This window comes from Sclerotinia sclerotiorum, genomic scaffold (genome assembly GCF_000146945.2).
Source record: "Sclerotinia sclerotiorum 1980 UF-70 scaffold_2 genomic scaffold, whole genome shotgun sequence".
NCBI lineage: Eukaryota > Fungi > Ascomycota > Leotiomycetes > Helotiales > Sclerotiniaceae > Sclerotinia > Sclerotinia sclerotiorum.
This window is the reverse complement of record NW_001820834.1, coordinates 427109-446876: the sequence shown is the minus strand read 5'-3', so window position 1 is coordinate 446876 and position 19768 is coordinate 427109. Positions and strand designations below refer to the sequence as shown.

Below are 19768 nucleotides of genomic sequence, written 5' to 3'. Positions count from 1 at the left end.
TCTAATTCATAGTAGTAGCTACTGTTCTCATATACCTCTATCAAGCAAATCACAAGTCAATGATCCGTCCGATGATTCATCTGCTTGGAAATATCTTTATCCGTGAGATCATGGTATGCTCATGCGAAATTGCTAAACAGGCTCCTGAAGATTGTTCCCAAGCGCTGAAATACCAGCAAATTCTCTTGGATTCTGGGGACCTGTTTATTTGTAAATTAATTAGGCTGCACAAAAATAATCCACAATCCATAGATACGTAGGTAATCCACTCTATAAATAACCTATTAGGGGTACTAATTACTTGCTCCATAGATAATCCACAAAGCTTTATAGATATCCACAGATTGGGAAATAAATAGATGATATAATCTTACAAATAAATAAATTATTTATAAATCATCTATTTAAAATTTTTAAATTATTTATTTTATAATTAGATCATCTGTGGACTATTAGAGTAATAATCCGTCCTGCGGACATCCGTTGCGAAGCCTATTTGGAACTAACACTGATTGAGATCATTTCTGGATTTGCTGGTCGGGAAGACATCAAGTTGTATTAGAATATCGTAAGGTGAAAGAAACTAGAAATAAAACAAAAATAAAGATGCTACAACACAGAGCCGAAAAAGCACTAACTTGTAATCTTACTAACAGCTGGTCTAGAAAGAAAATTAAACATATTTTAGCTGAGTAAGTATATTACTACAAGACGCCTTCCGAATCATCTAAACCCAAATGCACTTAAATTTCGCTGTCCAGTCTATCCGTCATATGTCATGAACTCGCCATAACCGGGTATACCAGGACCAAACAATCCAACCATATTCCCCTGCCCCCAGCCTGCCAAGATCAGGCGTTGTCTCTAGCCAGACATTCAGTCAAATTCACCTCCGATGAAGAAGCCTTAGTACTCTTCGATTCCCCTGTTGAAGTCGACGCAACGCTTACACATTCGGAGTCCAACTCATCGGGCCTTACAAGTCCCCAGCCTCTTTCTAGGAAACTCTGTCTTTCAATAATTGATTCCACATCGGCACGGTCAAGATTTCCAACGTTATCATTTGGTACTATGTCCGGGGATAATAATCCACCAACATTTCTCGTTTCGCCTCTTGCACCATATTGTTCCTTTTTCATCCCTTTTGTTCCTTCAACCCATCCGAGAGCACTCTTCAGCACTCTTTCCCTGCAGTATTCTTTGAATTTGTTATCACCAAAGTATACCAGATTCTGAAGGAATGCACTTCTTTGTCGCTCCCGGTGGCGACGTTTGACATTCTCCGCGGCAAAAGTTCGAAGCGCTGGTCGAAGCTCTACTGTGCCTACATGCTTTTGCCGAGGTCGAGGCGTATAATCTGAGGTGAGCTGGATATTTTCTCCCTGAAACGTTGACTGTGGCGAAGAGGGGGGTGAGAGTGTTTCGGCGAGAGAAACAGCGTCAAGAAGAGCGCAATTGGCTCCCTTTCCCAAGGTAGTCATGATACTTGAGTAAGATATTAGTCACATGTTGCCTATATCCTCAGAAATTATAGATACATACTTAAAAACTGCATCTCCAATTAATGTAACGTTGGTTGAGTCCCACGGTTTTACGGAATCGCACTTCTTCACCATGTGGAGATACACAGTGTTTGTCAAACACATCTCAGCTAGTTGTAGAAAGTTGGAATGTATGTTGCTGTCGGCTTTCGAACGATTGATAATCTCAGCCTTCAATTCGGCTGGAGTTAATTCTTCTGGTGGTTTGGTTTTATTGATAAAGGCACTCGCTGGACTGCCGTAGCCATACATGATAAATGATTCACAGGGTTCGATATCGTCTGCTGTATAATCTGTAGCCCAAGGCTTCATTGGATTTTGCCATGAATGTACCAAAATATTCTGGTTCCCAGGACAAAAGGCCTGCCATGCAGTCAGTATATAGTAGAATGCAATTTTTAGGAGGCTTGGGGACACGTACCATAACTCCACTATGTGAGCCCGCCAGTTTAAATGTTTCCGGAGTCAACGGGATCTTGAAGTATATCACTGCCACATCGATAGGCCTTATCCTGGAATTCGGAAACATTTGTGCTCTGACTCTAGAATTTATACCGTCGGCGCCAACCAATAAGTCGCACTCGTCTATCGACCCGTCCGTGAAGTGACACCTTACTACTCCGTTCGGCAGTGTCTCATATCTGTCAAACTTTTTGCCAAATCGCGCAAAAGATTCGCTCCAATGCAACAGGCCTTCTCGAAGACGCCAGCGCGATACAGAAAATTCATCTTGTATCTCAGCTGGTAGCCACGTGAATATTGGATCGCCTGTGCTCTTCACGAAACTCATCTCCTGACCTCCGCCTGGTTGGACACCAATACTGGGCGCAATCTCCTGCCACACATCGTGTTGAAGTTTTCCTTTTAAATTTCGAAGAACAAAAGAAGATAACATAACCCGATATCCCGAGAGCCGGTCTACTGGGCCTCTACTACGCTCATAGAGCGTAACTTTGATGCTCGGAACATCGGTAAGAAGTTGACCTAATGTTAGACCACTCAGTCCACCGCCAATGATGATGACTCTGAGGCGTGGGGTGTTCTCAGGTATAGGCATTGTCAATAGCTGTAATGTAATTAAAAAATGGAAAATAATTGAAAGAGAGAGAAAAGGGCTTATAAAAGATCTTTAATGAAAAGATGTTGTGATCAACCACGCCTTTGTATCACCTACTTGAGTAGGGATCGGCTTAACTACCGAAAGCCCTTGTCCAACATCATACTATTGTACAGATAATATGGTATTGCATCACAGAAACCCCACAAATGGTGAAGAATTATCGAAACAAGAGTCAGGCCCTCGAAATCGTATGGAACTCGCCAATTCGAACATTGTCCGGAACAACATGACATGATAAATCATGCCATTTGAAAGCATGTGGACCCGTCCACCCCATTCAGTGGGCTTCCAGGGTCTAAGCGAAGCAGACTAAATTACTAAAAACATGTGTCAGACTACCAACCCGCGAACGAAAATTTCCGAAAGTCAATTTGTAAGACAGCTGGAAAAGAAAGAGTCTCTGCATCTCGGTAAGCATAAGTTTATATAAACGCCCAATCTTCAGCATTACATCTTAAATAGCTTCGGCTAGCACTAGACTGGATACGATATCAATACGTGCTTTTCTCGGAAGTGGCCAATTTATTACTGAAAGTGCACGTAATTTGCCAAGAATGATGACAAGTCACTAGCATACCAGACCCAAGTGCTTTTCGAATAGCGAAACGCGGGTGTGAATTCATGGGATATTCGGATTTACAACGCTTCTTCGTTATTTTTATCGCCGTGCGAGCTAAATTCTTTCCAGAAGAAATCACAACACCCATGCATGTCGGAGTGGTTTGACCTTCTTGGTAAGACGTGGTGGATCCCGATGGATTCCGCTCCGGATTTGCCATGCAGGGCAGGGGGCTACTTCAGATCTGTGTTGAACTTCAATAAACGCACAGCTAAACCAAGAATGCGACAAAGAAAAGTATGTTATGTCTAATGGTCCGGATGCCCGGATCCTGGGAAAATACATTAATACTAATCTCCATCAATTGGATCGAAATAACATACATCGTATGGCAATAACCAATACATATTAATCCGCGGACATCTTATACACCCGACGGTGGACTCTCAGAGCGAAATATTGGCTCCGCCGTGCTTCCATTAGATGAAAAATATTGCTGTAATTTCTGTATCTCCGCTTAGCTTTGTGCAATAAGTATAAGCCCCCCGTATTTGAGAACTCCGGGCGGGAGGATCAAAGTTCCCCGGTATGTTTTGTGGACCATCAACGGGAGCTTCGACCCTACGTGCAGTCTTATTTCCAGATGCGGTCACAAGTGGAAAAACTTTATTTTTGGCTACATCTCTTCTGGCACCTTTATTATCATGGCGTAAAGAACGAGAAGGGCTTGGCGACAAGCCAAGTGACCTCTGAGGTCGGATATGAGCATCATTTCCCCTGGTAGGGAGCTCAGTTCTCCATAAAGACCCCACAAGCTCCTGTGGCCGAGTCAGTAAATTACTTCGATACATGACATTACTCTGTCCACAACCGAGCTCTACCACAGTGTTTTGCAGATATTCATCATCTTCGCTGTCTTCATAGTAACTACTCTCAATCTCATCAAGCAGGCCCCGAATGCGGTCTTTGCGGTCGCCTGATATAATAGTAGTATCAAAGGATCCAATAGTTGCAGGCATCAATAAGAATCCCCATTCATGGGAGTCTTCCACTTCATCATAAAGTTCTGCACCTTGCTTCCATGAGTGCCTCTAGAGCTTCAGGGATGCCATGGTAGATGGCATAGCGTAAAGGAATGTATTCGAACTCATCACGTTCCTTGATGGATGCACCCTTCTTGATGAGCAGTTTAACAACCTCCAGATTTCCGGTTTTGGCAGAAATTCATAAATGGAAACCATTGTTTCGTCGATAGCGAAGACGCATCCTTAAAGGTTCATTGTAAGGTAATGATTTATCCACAATTTGGACATGCCCGTGTTGACACGCAAGACAAAGGGGTCGATAACCCCCGAAGTCCGTCTGATCAATCGCAACTACTTTTCCATAAAGGACTTTTACATTACGCACAAATCCTTTCGCAACGCAAATGAATTGGTCGCCAAATTTCATTCTTCTTCGGCATATGCCTTAGCACTTATCAGTAGGCTGACTATATCCTGGTTGTCAGAAGCACAGGCATAAATGCAACAGCGTTCAACATTCTCTGAGTCGGTGGTCCACAGCTGCTTTTCTCTTAGTATCAGCTCGACCACACCAAGATTTTGGCTAATACAGCAAGATGAAGCGGTGTCAAGCTATATATCAGTTTCATATATTGGCGATTTTCATCGGTTCACGACTTCAACATGTCTGCCGAGCAACACATAGTAGAGAATTAGCTTTTAATCTCATTGACGCTTTTTGAGTTGGCTTTTCTGTTCGAGAGGGACTCCAATATTTGCAATTGAACCGGATGCATATGCGCAGAGAAGTTGGGGAGTTGGAACTTTTGAAGAAGGTTTCGAGGTTGGCGCTTTTTTAAAACAAATGTTCCATCACATTTCTGTGGCTAGTCTCGCAAGTATAGTGTAAGGCAGTCATGAATTGGTTATCTCATATCTAGATTGATGCCTTGAGTAAGCAAATCGGCACTAAATTGGAGGAGATCAACCATTCTGTGTCACCACAATGACAAGCTACAGCGAGAGCAGTACTTTGATTGTCACTATGAAAAGTCTCTATATCGTTCCCGTTCGAGAAAAGGACCTAAATTTCTACTCTAGGTCCTGCTTTAGCCACGCCACGAGAGTGGGCGTATGAAACTCATTTACTGAGCTGAAGTCGATACCTTGTTCAAAGTTTATTTCTTGTCCTCGCTTCAATTGATGAATGGTGAAAATTTGGGCCAGCCGGCCTTGCCCGGTCAGGAGTTAGGAATAGGTAATAGGCTGGTAGGACTGGGAGTGTTGACTTTCCTTTGTCGAGTAGGCCAAAATTTCTTCCTTCAAGAATGATGAAGTGTATCCTCCTGCTGTAACGATTCTCCAGAAGAGGAAGAGGAAAGCCGCCTTTTAACTGAAGGTTCTGAATTGGTAGAATTTGAGGTAAAGCTCCGACTACGATATACCTTGAAGCTATTGGAGTCTAGTAGCAGCTTTGTTTGGGTGAGATAAGGTCATGACTGTCCGAACTAGGGTGATGTCTAAAGATGCTGGCGATTGTAGCATAGACTTGGTGACACTTGTTTCACAACCTTCATCAGGATTGATGGTATTCTCCGTTGCTGGCTTTCGGTGAATGAAAGCGGGCAGCTAGTTTGTATGGGCGAGACTCTTGTAATGTGATATCAAAGTCAAAAACTGTTCCTCCAATACTACTTGCCAACATAGATTGGCGTTCGCTTTCCGAAATTTGTGATGCTGTGAAAATCACACATAGTGATTTTGTATCATATACAACCCTTTGTATTAATCTTTTGTTCCCTTGAGTGCCAACAGAGATTTTTGGGTTCTTGCATCCCTACTATTGATTGTGATGAATGAACTATCTCTCTTTTGGGGAGTTGTGCGAGTTGAACCCGGCCTAATCCCTAATTTGAAAACCTGCAGCCCTGGTGTAAATAATATACTGATTATAAAGCGAATTGTTCTATCCTGCGTTTTTAAACTTTCCCCTCAGAGTGTAGAGGCCTTGAATCGTCGTCCCGATGAATTGAGCAATCTGCAGGCTCATGCTGCGACACCAAGGAAAGTTGCCGGATTCATTGTGGATAAGTTGATCGCAATGATAGATTCCAAGTTTAAATGGGAGAATTCCTTAAAGATTATGACCGCTAAATCTGTAGAGAACATGCATAGGTTAAAGTTCGTGGAAAGGCACGGTGGTTGCACTGCATGCCAAATCTCGCCCAGGAACATTTAACAAATCACAAGCTGAGCTCCAAGACCTATGCCAAGAACTTTAGCTCAGAATGACGACAAGGATTGAAGAAACATATCCAATAAATTTTGCAATATGTGCTAAAAAGCCCCCAGACCTGGAAGTTAACACATGAAATCAGCCTCATACTCATATTGCGCCCACGAAAATGCTGTGTGAAGTAAATATCCATGAGTGTGCTAGAGGTCTTATCGGAAATTCCTGTACTTCAAGAGTAAGAGAGAGTTTGCGAAGGATGCTTGGATCATAGTACAAGAGTGTTGGGGTGGCAAGATATTGTTGCTCGAAAAATTATGTTAGCTTGAACGGGCTGGACCAAATTTTTGAACAAGTTCCATATCGGTTGTCCCGGGTAGGGTTGGTCCTCTGCAAACTCGGAGGCTCTTCCTAGGCTATAACACTAGTTTTTCCTTGTACTCTCGAAGACTCATTTTGATCACATATTTTATTTCAGGCACTAAAACTTGATAAGCCCAACTGCATTTACAACTACACTTCTTTACATCAGGCACAGCTCAATATACCTTCAAGTATTACTACAAATCTTTTTCACCGCTTTCCAAATCAACAATGGCACATACTAAGTAGAAATGTTTGAGCTCGATCCAAGAAAGTTTGAGGGTCTGGATTGGCATTAATCATTACCAACTTTCGCTATGAATGAAGTTCATCCATGAATTACTGGACATTCGCCAGTCGAGGATATGGTTATGCCCTTTTAATCCTTCTTCTATGAGACAAATTACTTCCCAAAACACCTCTTATTTCTTTTTCTGCTCGTAGTTCTAGCTCTCGAGCTCGGTACATTGTGAGTAAGTTTCCGGGATTAGGCAATGCTTTAGACACTCCAATTTGATGCTAGATTGGACAAGGCTATCGAGCGTATACGCCACCACTGCTACTTCCCACATCCGCCAGTCACCACGAGCAGTGGAGGGCACTCCATTTTTCGCTCCTGTGTGGCTTATCCCTCTCAATGAACTGGAAACCCATTGTTGAAGCTAATGATTCAATCTTAACATACCAGTCCTTGACGCTTAAAAACTACGAAGTCTATCGGGCACTATTTTTTGTGGTGAAGCTTCAACTTATTAAGAATTCATATCGACTCAGTACGACATCGCAGTATCATATTATGTCTAAATAGAGGCACCCATTCCTGTACTATTATGAATACTTTCAATAAACAGCGACCAGGTTTACGGGAGGAGCATCGTCGAATTATGGAATTATTCCAGCTTGCTACATTGTATGGGCCACGTTGTCACGTGAAAAGGGTATCTTTCCAACTCCTTTATCTCGGCCTGCTAGTAGATTTGCATCAAATTTGAAAGAAGTTATTATATCTACGTCTACATATTTGCATCGCTACTGTTGTCATTGGTCATTCTTACCATCACATTTTGAACAAATTCTATTTATAACAGGAAAAATAGCAGTAACAATTAGGAATAGAGACCACAACAACACCTCTTCATTCCTTCACAAACTTTCCTCCGAATAACGAACCCCCTCCAACAGCACAAAGCCCAAAATCAAAGATCCCAATCTAGTTTAAGGAATGCGCACAAGATCACAAAGAGCATCCCCTTGTGCTTGCAACAACCAATTTTATGGGCTTCATGAATAAATTAGTGGATGTGAGGAACCTTAAATAACTTTTGCATGAAGACTTCTATCTCTGAGAACCATATTCACTAATTCATGCTACTTACTCAAATGATGGACTAGGGAGCCCATGACTCGGTTCAACTACAATTCTTGGCTCAATTTACCAGCACAGTTGTCTCTCATCTTACTGAGTCTCACTGCAATATGTATCTATAAAAGCATAACCATACTTCTATCTAGACAAAAGTAGTAAGCTTAAGATCATACACTAGAGAGGGGACTGTTTCGTAATCCATCCCTAGTTTAGCTGCGTGTACCAACCAATTGATGGTTTTACGGATAATTCAAGTTTCGAGACATACCATCATATCTCCTAGCATTACTATCTACTTCGATTCTTGTATATTTAATGGATTAATGATTTCCATAAAGCTAACAGCAAAATATGGAACGACAACGAGAAAGCCTATGTACTCAGGATGATTTTAAACCCTGTAGAGTTCATCTCAAAACTATCAGATCTTTGATCTATGAACTCAAGGTACATGCGGAAACTCGAGAAAGACGATAAATCATGAAGCCATGAAGCTAAGATTCTCTCTTCCCAATGCTTGATCTCGTAACATTGGAGACGCTGTTGATACACACTTCCGAGTTAGAATTAGACTCTAATTTTGGCAAACAGTGTGCATGACAAGTAAATGCAGAATTCACTAGAACTCCGAGATTTACTTTGAATTTTCCTGTAATTTACAGACCTATACGAGTAACCTGACTCCACGTGCTCCCTGTTTTGACCAGTATTCTCCATGTAGATGGCACCTTTAACCCGCCCCGGAAAAAATAAGCCCATCTCACATTCAACCATCCTGGCAACGATACATCACATACGGCCATTCACCTTTACCCCAACCCCCTGCTATGAAGTTACTTCCCTACACCGAGAAGCCTGGGCCCGCCTCAGCTTTAAAGATCTTTAACGTGAAAGATATAGAGAACCAACATTGGGTCGCCGGGGACCCTCCTATTCTGCAAATTCCCCCGTCATAGAACTAGTAGATTAAAGATATCGCAAAACTTTGTAGATTTGTCACCTCCTTTCAGTGAATTTTTCAATTCCATATAAACCTTAACTTCACGCCTCATAGCACTAAACATTATCTTCCATCCAAAGAAACAAGCGAACATCAACTCTCTCCAATCCTCTCTTCCTCCATTTTTCTCTATTCCAACCATAAAGCCAACGCAGCTCGCCTCATCCCCCTTTCAGTCAATTCCAGACAGCAAGACACAGATACGATCAAAGAAACTCCTTCCCGCTTGATTTCAACCACGATTACAGATGTCGAATGACGAGATCCTACACAATTAACCGAGAAAGCTAGATTCGTTTTACTCTCGTACGAGGAGGGATTTTCATCTTGTCTCATCTAATCTACCCTCACACTTTCAAAATCTGAAGTAACAAATCCAAATAACAATAACAATAACACACCCTCCGTCATCAAACACTTTGCCCACCTCATCTTAATTCAAAGTTGTCATGAATTCTCTCGTATGCCAGATCATCAATGCCAGCAGTTCTCCACATGTAAAACACTTCTTCCGAACCTTCTCCACATGTCAACTATATCCATCATGAAGTTTAAATATAGGACAACCGTGTAATGCAGCCAAGGCTTTCCGCATAGTGGGGATGAGAATGGAGGGGGTGGAGAAGAATGATTTACAAATACGAGGAATGGCCCCAGAGTCACTCCACTTAGAGGACTCCGTTATCAGGGATATTCAACTGCTGTTACGAGTGGGTGGATATCGGAACCCCTCCTCAAACCCCGCTCTTGTTCACGATGCTTGCATGCAAAATCTTCATGTTATGCTGCAGACTTTAATTCATATAAATTTTAATATTCCCAATCCATCCTACCTCAAGCCTCCAACTACTCCACCCATATATACAAAGAAAACATTAACGAGCTAAGGCTCTAATGCCCGCCTCGTCATATCAACATTCCATACCGATTGCAGCCACCCATTAAACTCCTAATCATTACCCGAACCATCCGTAATTATCAACCTTCCAAAGCATGCGCCTGTTCCGTTTATCCAGGAGTACCTGCCTCACCCTTCTCATCTGTTCCTCGTCCTAAACGAGGTTCTTTGTGCACGACTTGGTGTCGTTTCGTGATCTGTTGGCCTGCAGATTTGTGTGTGGTTGCGTCGCCGTGTGATGCACGATCTTCATGCCCATCTTCCAACAGCCGCTCCGACGTCTTAGTGATACGCAGATATGCTTTCCTAGTTTCTTTCAACTGATAGCACTCATTGAATCACCAAATTCTCATATCCCGACCTCTCTAAACCACCAACAGCTTTCTCAACTCTTCCATAAGCACCGCCGAGTTCCGTCACTCTCCCTTCCACAAATCCTACAAATCTCCTTAGACAAAGCCTCTCACTCCTACTCGGCAAACCCATCATTAATTTTTCATCCCCACAACTGCCTACTATTCCCGCTCTCAAAACTTCATCTAATCTCTTCTGCATCGAAATATCGTCTCTGAGGATTTGCAGAGCTTCCTTCATTTTGGCCTGCACTTCTAACTTCAACTGGCTTCTCGAAATTTCAATAGCTTCCGGGCTAGGTGCAAGTTCGCTTGTCTCCGAAGGTGATTCCGCAGATGGTGTCTCAGTTTCCACACCTGAATCCCGTCTTTGACTCGAAAAGATCGCTTCCATAGCTTCACCCAGCACACTCCTACTCCTCCTGACTAATCCCATCTTATGAATCATGGTCTTACCAACCAACTCCCTCAACTTTGTTAGTGTGATAATGATCAACTCCTTGGTATCGTCACTCAGTTTTCTCGTCCTCCATATTGCCATTTCCTTCTTGCCGAATAAAAAGGCCAAGTTCGTGGAGAACCGCGTAGTTAATAATTCTTGGTATTCCAATAGCAGTATAGCTTTATTGATGCGGCGTATGAGGTGTAAAGTGGGAGGTGGTAGCGAGGTTGATAGCGATGATGAGGAGGCGCTAGTCAAGGAAAAGTAACCGGAGTCGGAACAATCGAGCTTTTGGTCGCTATTGACGGATTTTCGGAGGGGGGACGCAAGTTCCGGAAAAGGGAATGGTAGGGAGGAAATTTGAATTCGGGTATAGTCTATTGGCTCATGCGTGTCGAGACATGGAACGTCAGTGGTGGTAGTGTGAGCTGGTAGGTTCTGTGGTGTTTCCATGATAACTTCATCGTTCACTGGTGATAAGCTGCGAGAATTAGGTGTAAAGTCCTTGGGAGATGAGTGGAGAGAGAATCGACGCAAAATTTTCTTTATCGTTTTTCGTCGAGGTCTCCTGGTTGCATGAGGTGATTGTTCGACGGAAGGGTGACTCGAATCCCTGTCCTCGTGTTCTTCGACAACTGTACTCGAAACAATAACTTCCTCCGATATAGAAGGTGGTGATGAAGCAGACTTAGAAGTAGTGATATCAATAGTATTCATATCTTTCCCAGCCAGAGGTAACGAATGTGACGAGGAAAATAATTGGGAAAGACGGCGTGTGAGAGGCATCTTCGGGAAGGATTCGGCCTTTCTTTTGACTCTTTCAAGAAAAAAAAGGTGAGTGGGTATTCCTCCACAAACGTTGACAACAGGTTCTAGGAAAAAAATAAAAATGGGTGCCCAAGAGGCTCGTGATAGACAAATGACAAAAATAGAAGGTACGAATAAAGTATCAATCAGTATCAATCATATAACATAAAAACACAAAAGAAGCAGTAATACAAGGAAATCTTAAAGCGAGAGTAAAAGACGAGTCAGTGAACGAGCTCAGCAAGTAGAAGATAGAAAAAACGGTCAACGATTGAGACAAATGATTTCTAACAGTGATTGAACTATAAAAGGAAAGAGCAACAATTAAGATCAACCCTCTCCAGAAAAATATGTGGCCAAGTCAAATACTCGGTGAAAAAAATGGGAGTGCGGGTCAAGGAGATAATATGAGGACCCCTCCTAAGTCCTGTTCTCTCGAAACGACAACAGAAAAAAGGACAACCAAACCGTGGGACACGGCAAGTGGGATTTGTGGATCGATAGATTTGCCCTAAAACTGGAGACTGAGAAGGGCGCACGAAGGAAGTGACGTGAGCGATTGTTTGAGAAAAGAGTATGGAAAAGAAGACAAGGAGTGAACTTAGGATGCGTAGAAGAACAACAGGTGGTAACCTCCAGGGTGTAATTTGGCTGAAAGGAAAGAAAGATTGTCGATGTGAAGAAGTGCTGAAGATTTTTGAAGTGAAAAAATCGTTGGGTTGGGTAGAGACAGCACAGGTACACGCCCCGGATAGTGTGGATATAGAGTCGTGGAGGGGTTATATCGACCGGGATTCTTCCTCACTTGTCGATCCGTATCTTAATCGTAGGGTTATAAACCCCTGTATTGATTGTGATAAACAGATTGATAGGCTTCTGTGTAACTAAAGAGGAAGGAAATAGATGTTTGGAGTTTGCAGCGATAATCATATGATGCGTGATACGATATTATTTTATTAATCGAATAAGTAGTCAAGGGAATACGATCGATAAAAGCAAAAAGACGAAAGGAAAGGAAATACCCATGCACAGAGCCAAGTGAGGGAGAAGCGAAGGCACGGAGTGGAAAAAAAATAAAATGTTACTCCGTCTGGAGTATGTATTCAGCCGTCTTGCATAAAAAGGGCGCCATCAGTACCCAGTATGGACTTTTGATTATTAACATGGAGGAATGTGAAACAAATAGTTATCGACTACAGATTGCAGTCTCGGATGAAAATTCTGTTCTTTTGCATGCTCTTCTTGGTCCAAGGTGCAATTTGCAACGTCCAATCCGTACCTGACTAGCATTCCAAGGGGTTTCTAGAAAATATAGCTGTAAGCTTTTCGTTTGAACAACTTATTGAAATAAGAAGTTAGAAGTCGCCTCGTAATATAAATAAATAAAATAATGCACCGAGCCATGCCGTGTCTTAAAAGTTTAGGCATGTTTTGTACGCAGGCTACAACCATCTCAAACGGACACAAAACGCGGTAGTAGAGATTAAATTCTCCACTTTGGTTGATAGTGGTATAAATGGTCCAAATTTCCCATGTGTTTGGACAATAATAGCGATGAATGGGATTGATGGGTCGCTTCGGTCATGCATGCTATGGAGTAATTGACCAATAGCCCACATCCATTGGTTGTGAGATTAATGATTGATTACTGAAGGAACGAAAATATTACAATAAGTACGTACATGAAGTGAGGTGATGAAATCAGATCAGATGGAATTTGGAATTCGGTTAAGATGAAGGGGTCATTCCAGCAAACTCAAATGATTTCATACTTTGTAAATTAGAGTGAACAGACATGAAAGATCAATGTAATCTGCAAGTATAACTGCGGTTAAAATTACGACTTGAGATTGCAGCTAAGATTGTAAAGTAAAAAAGCTTCATATATGAAGCTTCATTAATTTCAATTTTCACGGTCACCTGGCTGTAAGTCCGACTTGGCTTCAAAATACATACGAGCAGACAGGTATTCATTCGTATTATTGGCGCCCTGATCGCAATGAAGCTCAGAATGCTCGTATTTTTTTGCGTAAACGTCATCAATGCATAAACTAATGTCAGTAAAATATATCGTGCTTTTGTGAGTCAAAATTAGCTTTTAAGACGTTCAATGATTAAATAGATGATGAAATGAGATTCAAGAAAGACAACATGAAGAAATTCTAAAAGGTAGGTATGCAAACAAATAAGCACAGGAAACTTCTTTTACACAATCTCCATTTTGGCCCCTTTTTGTTTCCCTATTACACCTTTCCAACCAGATTACCAACTTCATGTCCGATGCCAGCCCATAAATCTCCGTCCCAGAAAATCCCTCATCCCATCTCATCCCAATCATTCGTTTCTCATTTCGCATCCCGCACGGTCTCTTATTTGAAGTGGATACGCTGCGCGTTGCAACAATGATATGACGATAAGGAAGCTTATCTACTCATCATCTTCAACATCAGCAATCGTTGCTTCAACCTCATCCAAATTATCCTCCTTGGGAACAATTCCGCCTTTCACTTCAGCAGCTTTACTTGTAGGTCCTGGGTGACAAACTGTCTCTTCCGGATCGGTATCTTCTTCATCGTCTAATCCGTCATCCGCGGGTTCGTCTTCATCGAGTTCATTATCATCACCTTCATCATCATTGACAGGAGCGACTTCATCTTTGTCATCGGTCACGTCGTTTGCGACGAATTTGCGCTTTTTAGTTGGAGGTGCCGTTTCTGTACGGAGGAAAGTCAGTAGGTTCGAAAGGGGTATCGGCTGCGAAGGGCTGCAAGTTGACAAGTTTTAGCATGTCGTCGCATACCTTGAACTTCGTCTTCTTCTAACTCTTCCTCATCCTCGTCGCTATCATCTTCATCTGAAGCAGCAGATGCCGCAAATGCCGCAGCTGGTGCTTCAGCATCGGAGTCTTCATACCTAATGAGATTTGATGATTAGTTACGATCTCTCGATGAAATAAACGAAACAAATCAAACAGGTACAGCGGGTGATGCGATGCGATGATCGACCTATCAATAAATATCAAACCATAGATGCAATGCCATCAGGAAACTTGCGACCCGATCTAATAACACGCAATAGCTGTCTCAATGCGATGAATTGCACCATTGAAATCTATATGCGACATCACAGATCCATCGATGAATAGGAGATGCAACACTTACTCCTCTTCCTCTTCACTCTCATCCGAAGGAAGAGCAACGAGCTCCTCATCGTCAGCCTTTCTCTTTCTTGTAGTCATATTGATGCTGATGTATATTGATATCTTTAGAAGGGATACTTGAGAATATGTATTGAGTATAGAGATATATAATGATTATGTGTAGATAAAAATTGATAGAGATGAGATGAAAAGTGATTGAAACCTGCAGAAGTCGGGGGGCAACAGGAGCTTCAGCTGGGGAAAGAGGAGGCGCTTTACTGGCTAACACCACATTTACACGCACACGGAGATATCATATCACACTTGTTCCCTTGTTCCTGTAAGCAGGAAAGAAAGCTCGGACGTGAAGCTCCTCGGAAGAGTTGGACCAACGTCACTGATTGGAGATTTAGCTTGGAGACACTAAGGCTAGTGTGAATGTGGATTAAAGAGATGCAAGTAACCATAGTTGGACTAAGATTATGCAAGGAATGCATACATAGTTGAAAAGCAGGGAAAGGGGAAGTGATTGGTGGGAGGGGATATCCGATTGTGTAAGTAAGGAAAGGAGTACAGAGCAAATACACGCAACTATTGGATAACTGCGGCTGTTGAGAAAACAAGAAATACCGGGTACCTGCTGCCAAGAGAGTTGTGCTTCTTTTAGCTAAATAAGCATGTGGGGAGATGTTGTGACGAGAGCCGAGTCGGGAGTTCGGGCTCGAAGATATTACACGTGACTATCGAGCTTCAGTCTTTGAAGATCAGGAGATGAGAGCTTTTGGAGATGTCATATGATCGGAAGTACTTAGCAATGGCTACACAAAAATTAGGCCTTGGATGAAACAACAATCATATCTACTCACCTTACTATTTATCCCTCGATCACTACTAGGGCCTCCCTTCCACTTTCGTCTTCATGAAAGTTTTCGAATCACTACAGCTATTATGCTATTCAAGCCAGTGTATATACATATATATAGTGTATTTCACGCATTTTTCATTAATTCTATTCGCACCTACCACAATACATTTTCATCAAGTTTCCATGGGAATGTGAGCAAGTGCAACAATAGGAGGAATAGCCGATCAGATCTAGCAATTTGTGTTTAAAAGGTGGATGTAGTTGGCCAAATGATTACATGCCCATGCATTTTCTTAAAACGCCCTTCTTTTTTACGAGGACCTGGAGTAAATTTTGTTATCAACAGATATCTCATCTCATGTTTTCTCTCTTCTACTTGCACTGCCACTGTGTACTGTGGGAAACGCAGCAGGATTGACCATCCAATAGTCATATCCGCATAGCATCTTCGCTTGTACAAATACATTCTATCCTTTCTACGCTGGACGGCTCGTCAAATAGAGTAGACTATATTTGCCAAGATACAATCAAAACCCCCTTTTCATCGATGAATTACCCTCTCGCCTATCTCAATCCACAACTATATTCTATCCTTAATTTTGCTTTCATACTTTCTATAAAACTAGCCCTGTGTTCGTGGAAATATAGCCATGCGGTCGCATTCGACAACTAAGTTAAAGATATTTAAGGTTGAAATCACCATTCTGCAAGACAGTCTAAATGGTTTCGCGAACTTCAGGTAGTTTATATTGATAACATGACTAGATCATTGGTATCTTTAAACAACTGTAACTAACGCTGAACACTATTTATTATTAAATTTAATCTAATATTGATGATTATTTCATTTTACCTATCAGACTTCAATATCAAAGATCAGCTAATTTCAACTAAGACTTTGCCCAGAGACGAACTTAAATCCATGAGGTCTACTAAGTCTTATATGCCTTTGGGTCTTGAAATTGTTTAGGAGTGATTCATGGCTTGTGGATTTAGTAGAAATGGGACGAGGAAGAGACGGAGCGGGTAGCATTAGTGGCTCGTTACCTTGGAGTTAATCCAGCCAGTCTAACACAATGATTTCCTTTGTCGTGTTTCCCAGCTCCTTACACCCCATATCCTCTCGAGTTAGCCTATATAAACACATGATGTGACAGGATCATCAAGTATCGAAGGTAACTACTTCTAAGTGAGAAACCGACTTGAAATAGCATCCCACGTTCTTTCATCCAGAAACTGCGGCAGAAACCGACGTATTACCTCCTGCACTTGACTACTAGCTCAGATATACCATATATGATCTGAAAGGGCGGTATTGGCTTGTTCTTATTTTTTGATCGCAGTGTCTGCTACTTGCGGAGCTTGGAAATGAGTTAGGATGTAAACTTGATGATGAGCAATGGTAACAATGGTGAAATTACCTGGCTAGTTACTTTGTAGATCGACCAGGGAAATGACGTTAAGAGATCATATAGCGTAATTAGTACTTTGGGAATAATTGAAAGCTACCTGAAGCTTTCTGCTCACAAATTAGAGTATTTTCATACTAAGGAAGGGAAGTAAAATTCAACCAAAGATCTTTTACCTTATTCTGAACTTTAAATACGCAGACACATCTCAGGACTACAAAAGATTGAAAATATTCGTGGCGAGTTAAGACAAATTGAAAGAACGTTCTAATCCTTCGCGGCTGATGGCGGGATACCTTCCAACGTTCCTTCTAGATTTTTTACGTGCTTGCAACATTGATCGCGGCTTAATTAGCGATGTTGGCAGTGGAAAAATGATTTCGTAGCGACAATACATCTCTACGGGTAGCCTAAAATCGCCAAGTTACTGAACTAGGTTCAGAGAAATCAAAATCTTCAAAGGTGCTACAGTATATGGCAGCAAAGACATTCACATCCATGCACAATGAACATGGGCAGCTATGAAGGGGTTTTCTATAGGAGATGTGATGAACCTGAAATGATCAAAGTTCGGAGGAGTGAGCAGCAGCTCGCTAAAAAAAACGGAAAGTCTCACAAGCTCATAGTTCAAAGCCTACTTAAAGGCAAGCATAGGAGGGAAAGACCAATGGAAAGCATCTAACGTTAATGCAGTTAATACCTACTTAGAATGAAGTTTATACTAACGTGGTTATCGAGGTCGATATTAGAAAGTTTCAACAACTTTACCATCGGGGCATTACTTCGGCTTGAGGCAAAGGAAGATTTGCAGAAATTACTACTGGAGCTATAAATACCTAAGAGTTCTATATGAAAAGAAAGATTTCAAGGTACCGGGACTGCTACAGCAGCTAAGAAGTGCTGGGAACTCTAGATCATAATCCAGTATCTTCTGAAGTCCCCAGTCGGGACAGACTGTCAGTAGATCAAAGTTTATTTCACAAATAGAGCTATGTTGGCCAGCATCCTAGCATTCATCGAATTTTTTAGGCTACAAGCTAGTTTCACTAGTGCATTTTGGCTAAACCCTAGTCAACATGAATCCCGATCAACCCTACCACTACTCCAGATTCTAAATAACGAGCTACGTTTTCGTTATGTGAGGACTGATTTCTTCTGTTATGCTTTAGCTACCCTACAGTCTTAATTTACAAAAAAAATATTTCAGAATCTCTCTACAGGGAAAAGGTAAGATTTAAGTCTTGCAGCCTCTAGCTCTTTAGAAGTTAAAGAACCTTTCCTTTCGGCGCCCCAAAATATGTGAAGCAAAATACTAACACTACATTTAGAGAAACAACCATACCAAAGACTGTCGACATTAGCTTGCATTCATTATCACTTATCCAGTATGAATCACATTACTGGTGGAAAAGTTTCTGCGGTCTAAAACACATAAAACACCTGAAATACTTAGCACTTACTTTCCGTGGAACCCATGACGAACAGATCGTCAACAGTTCAGATTCTTCAAAGAAATCTGTAAAACAATGGGTGGAGCAACACCTTCTGGTAAAATTCAGTCTCCAATGGTTTCCAAGTCTACTTGGGAACAGTGCTTGAGCAACATTTATATTAAGTATAAAACCAGAACTAGGTACTGAGTAATGAGGGAATTCTCATCCACAACCAGCTCTGTGAAACAATTATCTCTTTGGCTATTACGTTTCTTCGGATAAATCTTTCAACACACACTTCAAAGTCCAATCAACAACGCAAATATGTCACCGCGCTGGAACACTAGTGAGAGGACTTATCTCCTCAATCTAATGGATGAATTTTTCGTTAATGGAGAAGTTCGTGATCCGAGTGTGGTAGATTGGCCTCGGGTCATTCGTACCATGACAATCGAGCAGGCACGACATCGCCCAGATGGTGCTCTGTATGAGCAAGACCCATGGCCTATTAGAACATACAACATTGAATTGCTCATTTCAGCGTGGCGTCACGCCAGAATTAGGCGTGAAAAAGCAGCTCGCAAAATTTCCGATCAAATCATGCAGGAGAACGACCCTGAAGGAGGTGAGAATGAGCTCAGTGACGATTTCCTGGACTCACCGCCAGACAATGACTTTGAAGCCAGATTTCCCGATAACTGGGCGAGAGAGTTTGAAGAGATTCTAGCACCGTTGAGACACGAGTGGGCTCAGCAAGCCCGCTTAGCGGCCCAGGAAGAAGTTTTCTACCAAGCCTTCAGACAACTACTTCATACAATCACTGATGGAACAATTTACCCATTGTCACAAGAAGACGCAGCTGACAGCTCAGCGCTATTCTTAAAGAGCCCGCCGACCGTCCTTCAATGATTGAGGCTTCTAGAGAAGTATTGGCAAGAATGGGCGCAGAACGAAACCTCCAAGCAGATTTCTGGGCCGACTTTGAGAAACGTTTCGGCAGTCAATAATCATCGCAGCGTCCATCTCACAGCGGTGGTGGAAAGTGAACATTTGGAACACGAAACTTGACATAAATTAGTGAGTAGTTACTAGCGTGAAGTACCTGAATTTTTAAATGAGGCTGGTTCTCATCGCATTTACACAATTTCTTTGAATTAAAACATTATTAAACCCCAAAAAAAAGAATTTCTCATCCTCCTTGGTGATAACCGTGACTGTAAAGTGAACAATGACCTG

At 41.9% G+C, this 19768-nt stretch overlaps 8 protein-coding genes across 8 annotated transcripts; 2 read left to right on the top strand and 6 right to left on the bottom strand.

The window, feature by feature from the left end:
• Positions 1-762: 762 nt before the first annotated feature.
• Positions 763-2598, bottom strand: SS1G_01251 (hypothetical protein; the record flags this gene model as incomplete). The annotated part of the gene is made up of 4 exons (XM_001597007.1): positions 763-864; positions 951-1485; positions 1543-1904; positions 1963-2598. 4 exons carry the CDS (start codon positions 2596-2598, stop codon positions 763-765), a joined length of 1635 nt encoding a protein of 544 aa, XP_001597057.1.
• A 372-nt stretch (positions 2599-2970) lies between these two features.
• On the bottom strand, positions 2971-3440 carry SS1G_01250 (predicted protein; the record flags this gene model as incomplete). Its single annotated transcript, XM_001597006.1, has 2 exons — positions 2971-2978; positions 3239-3440. 2 exons carry the CDS (start codon positions 3438-3440, stop codon positions 2971-2973), a joined length of 210 nt encoding a protein of 69 aa, XP_001597056.1.
• A 482-nt stretch (positions 3441-3922) lies between these two features.
• On the bottom strand, positions 3923-4239 carry SS1G_01249 (predicted protein; the record flags this gene model as incomplete). The annotated part of the gene is made up of 2 exons (XM_001597005.1): positions 3923-3969; positions 4062-4239. The coding sequence occupies 2 exons, from the start codon at positions 4237-4239 to the stop codon at positions 3923-3925; spliced, it is 225 nt and encodes a 74-aa protein (XP_001597055.1).
• Positions 4240-5546: 1307 nt separating this feature from the next.
• SS1G_01248 (predicted protein) lies at positions 5547-5978 on the bottom strand (the record flags this gene model as incomplete). Its single annotated transcript, XM_001597004.1, has 2 exons — positions 5547-5676; positions 5920-5978. 2 exons carry the CDS (start codon positions 5976-5978, stop codon positions 5547-5549), a joined length of 189 nt encoding a protein of 62 aa, XP_001597054.1.
• Positions 5979-10414: 4436 nt separating this feature from the next.
• Positions 10415-11665, bottom strand: SS1G_01247 (predicted protein; the record flags this gene model as incomplete). The annotated part of the gene is made up of 1 exon (XM_001597003.1): positions 10415-11665. One exon carries the CDS (start codon positions 11663-11665, stop codon positions 10415-10417), a length of 1251 nt encoding a protein of 416 aa, XP_001597053.1.
• Positions 11666-14113: 2448 nt separating this feature from the next.
• SS1G_01246 (predicted protein) lies at positions 14114-14924 on the bottom strand (the record flags this gene model as incomplete). Its single annotated transcript, XM_001597002.1, has 3 exons — positions 14114-14400; positions 14487-14599; positions 14848-14924. The coding sequence occupies 3 exons, from the start codon at positions 14922-14924 to the stop codon at positions 14114-14116; spliced, it is 477 nt and encodes a 158-aa protein (XP_001597052.1).
• A 2686-nt stretch (positions 14925-17610) lies between these two features.
• Positions 17611-17931, top strand: SS1G_01245 (predicted protein; the record flags this gene model as incomplete). Its single annotated transcript, XM_001597001.1, has 2 exons — positions 17611-17677; positions 17849-17931. 2 exons carry the CDS (start codon positions 17611-17613, stop codon positions 17929-17931), a joined length of 150 nt encoding a protein of 49 aa, XP_001597051.1.
• Positions 17932-18856: 925 nt separating this feature from the next.
• On the top strand, positions 18857-19539 carry SS1G_01244 (predicted protein; the record flags this gene model as incomplete). Its single annotated transcript, XM_001597000.1, has 2 exons — positions 18857-19275; positions 19404-19539. The coding sequence occupies 2 exons, from the start codon at positions 18857-18859 to the stop codon at positions 19537-19539; spliced, it is 555 nt and encodes a 184-aa protein (XP_001597050.1).
• Between the last annotated feature and the right edge of the window lie 229 nt (positions 19540-19768).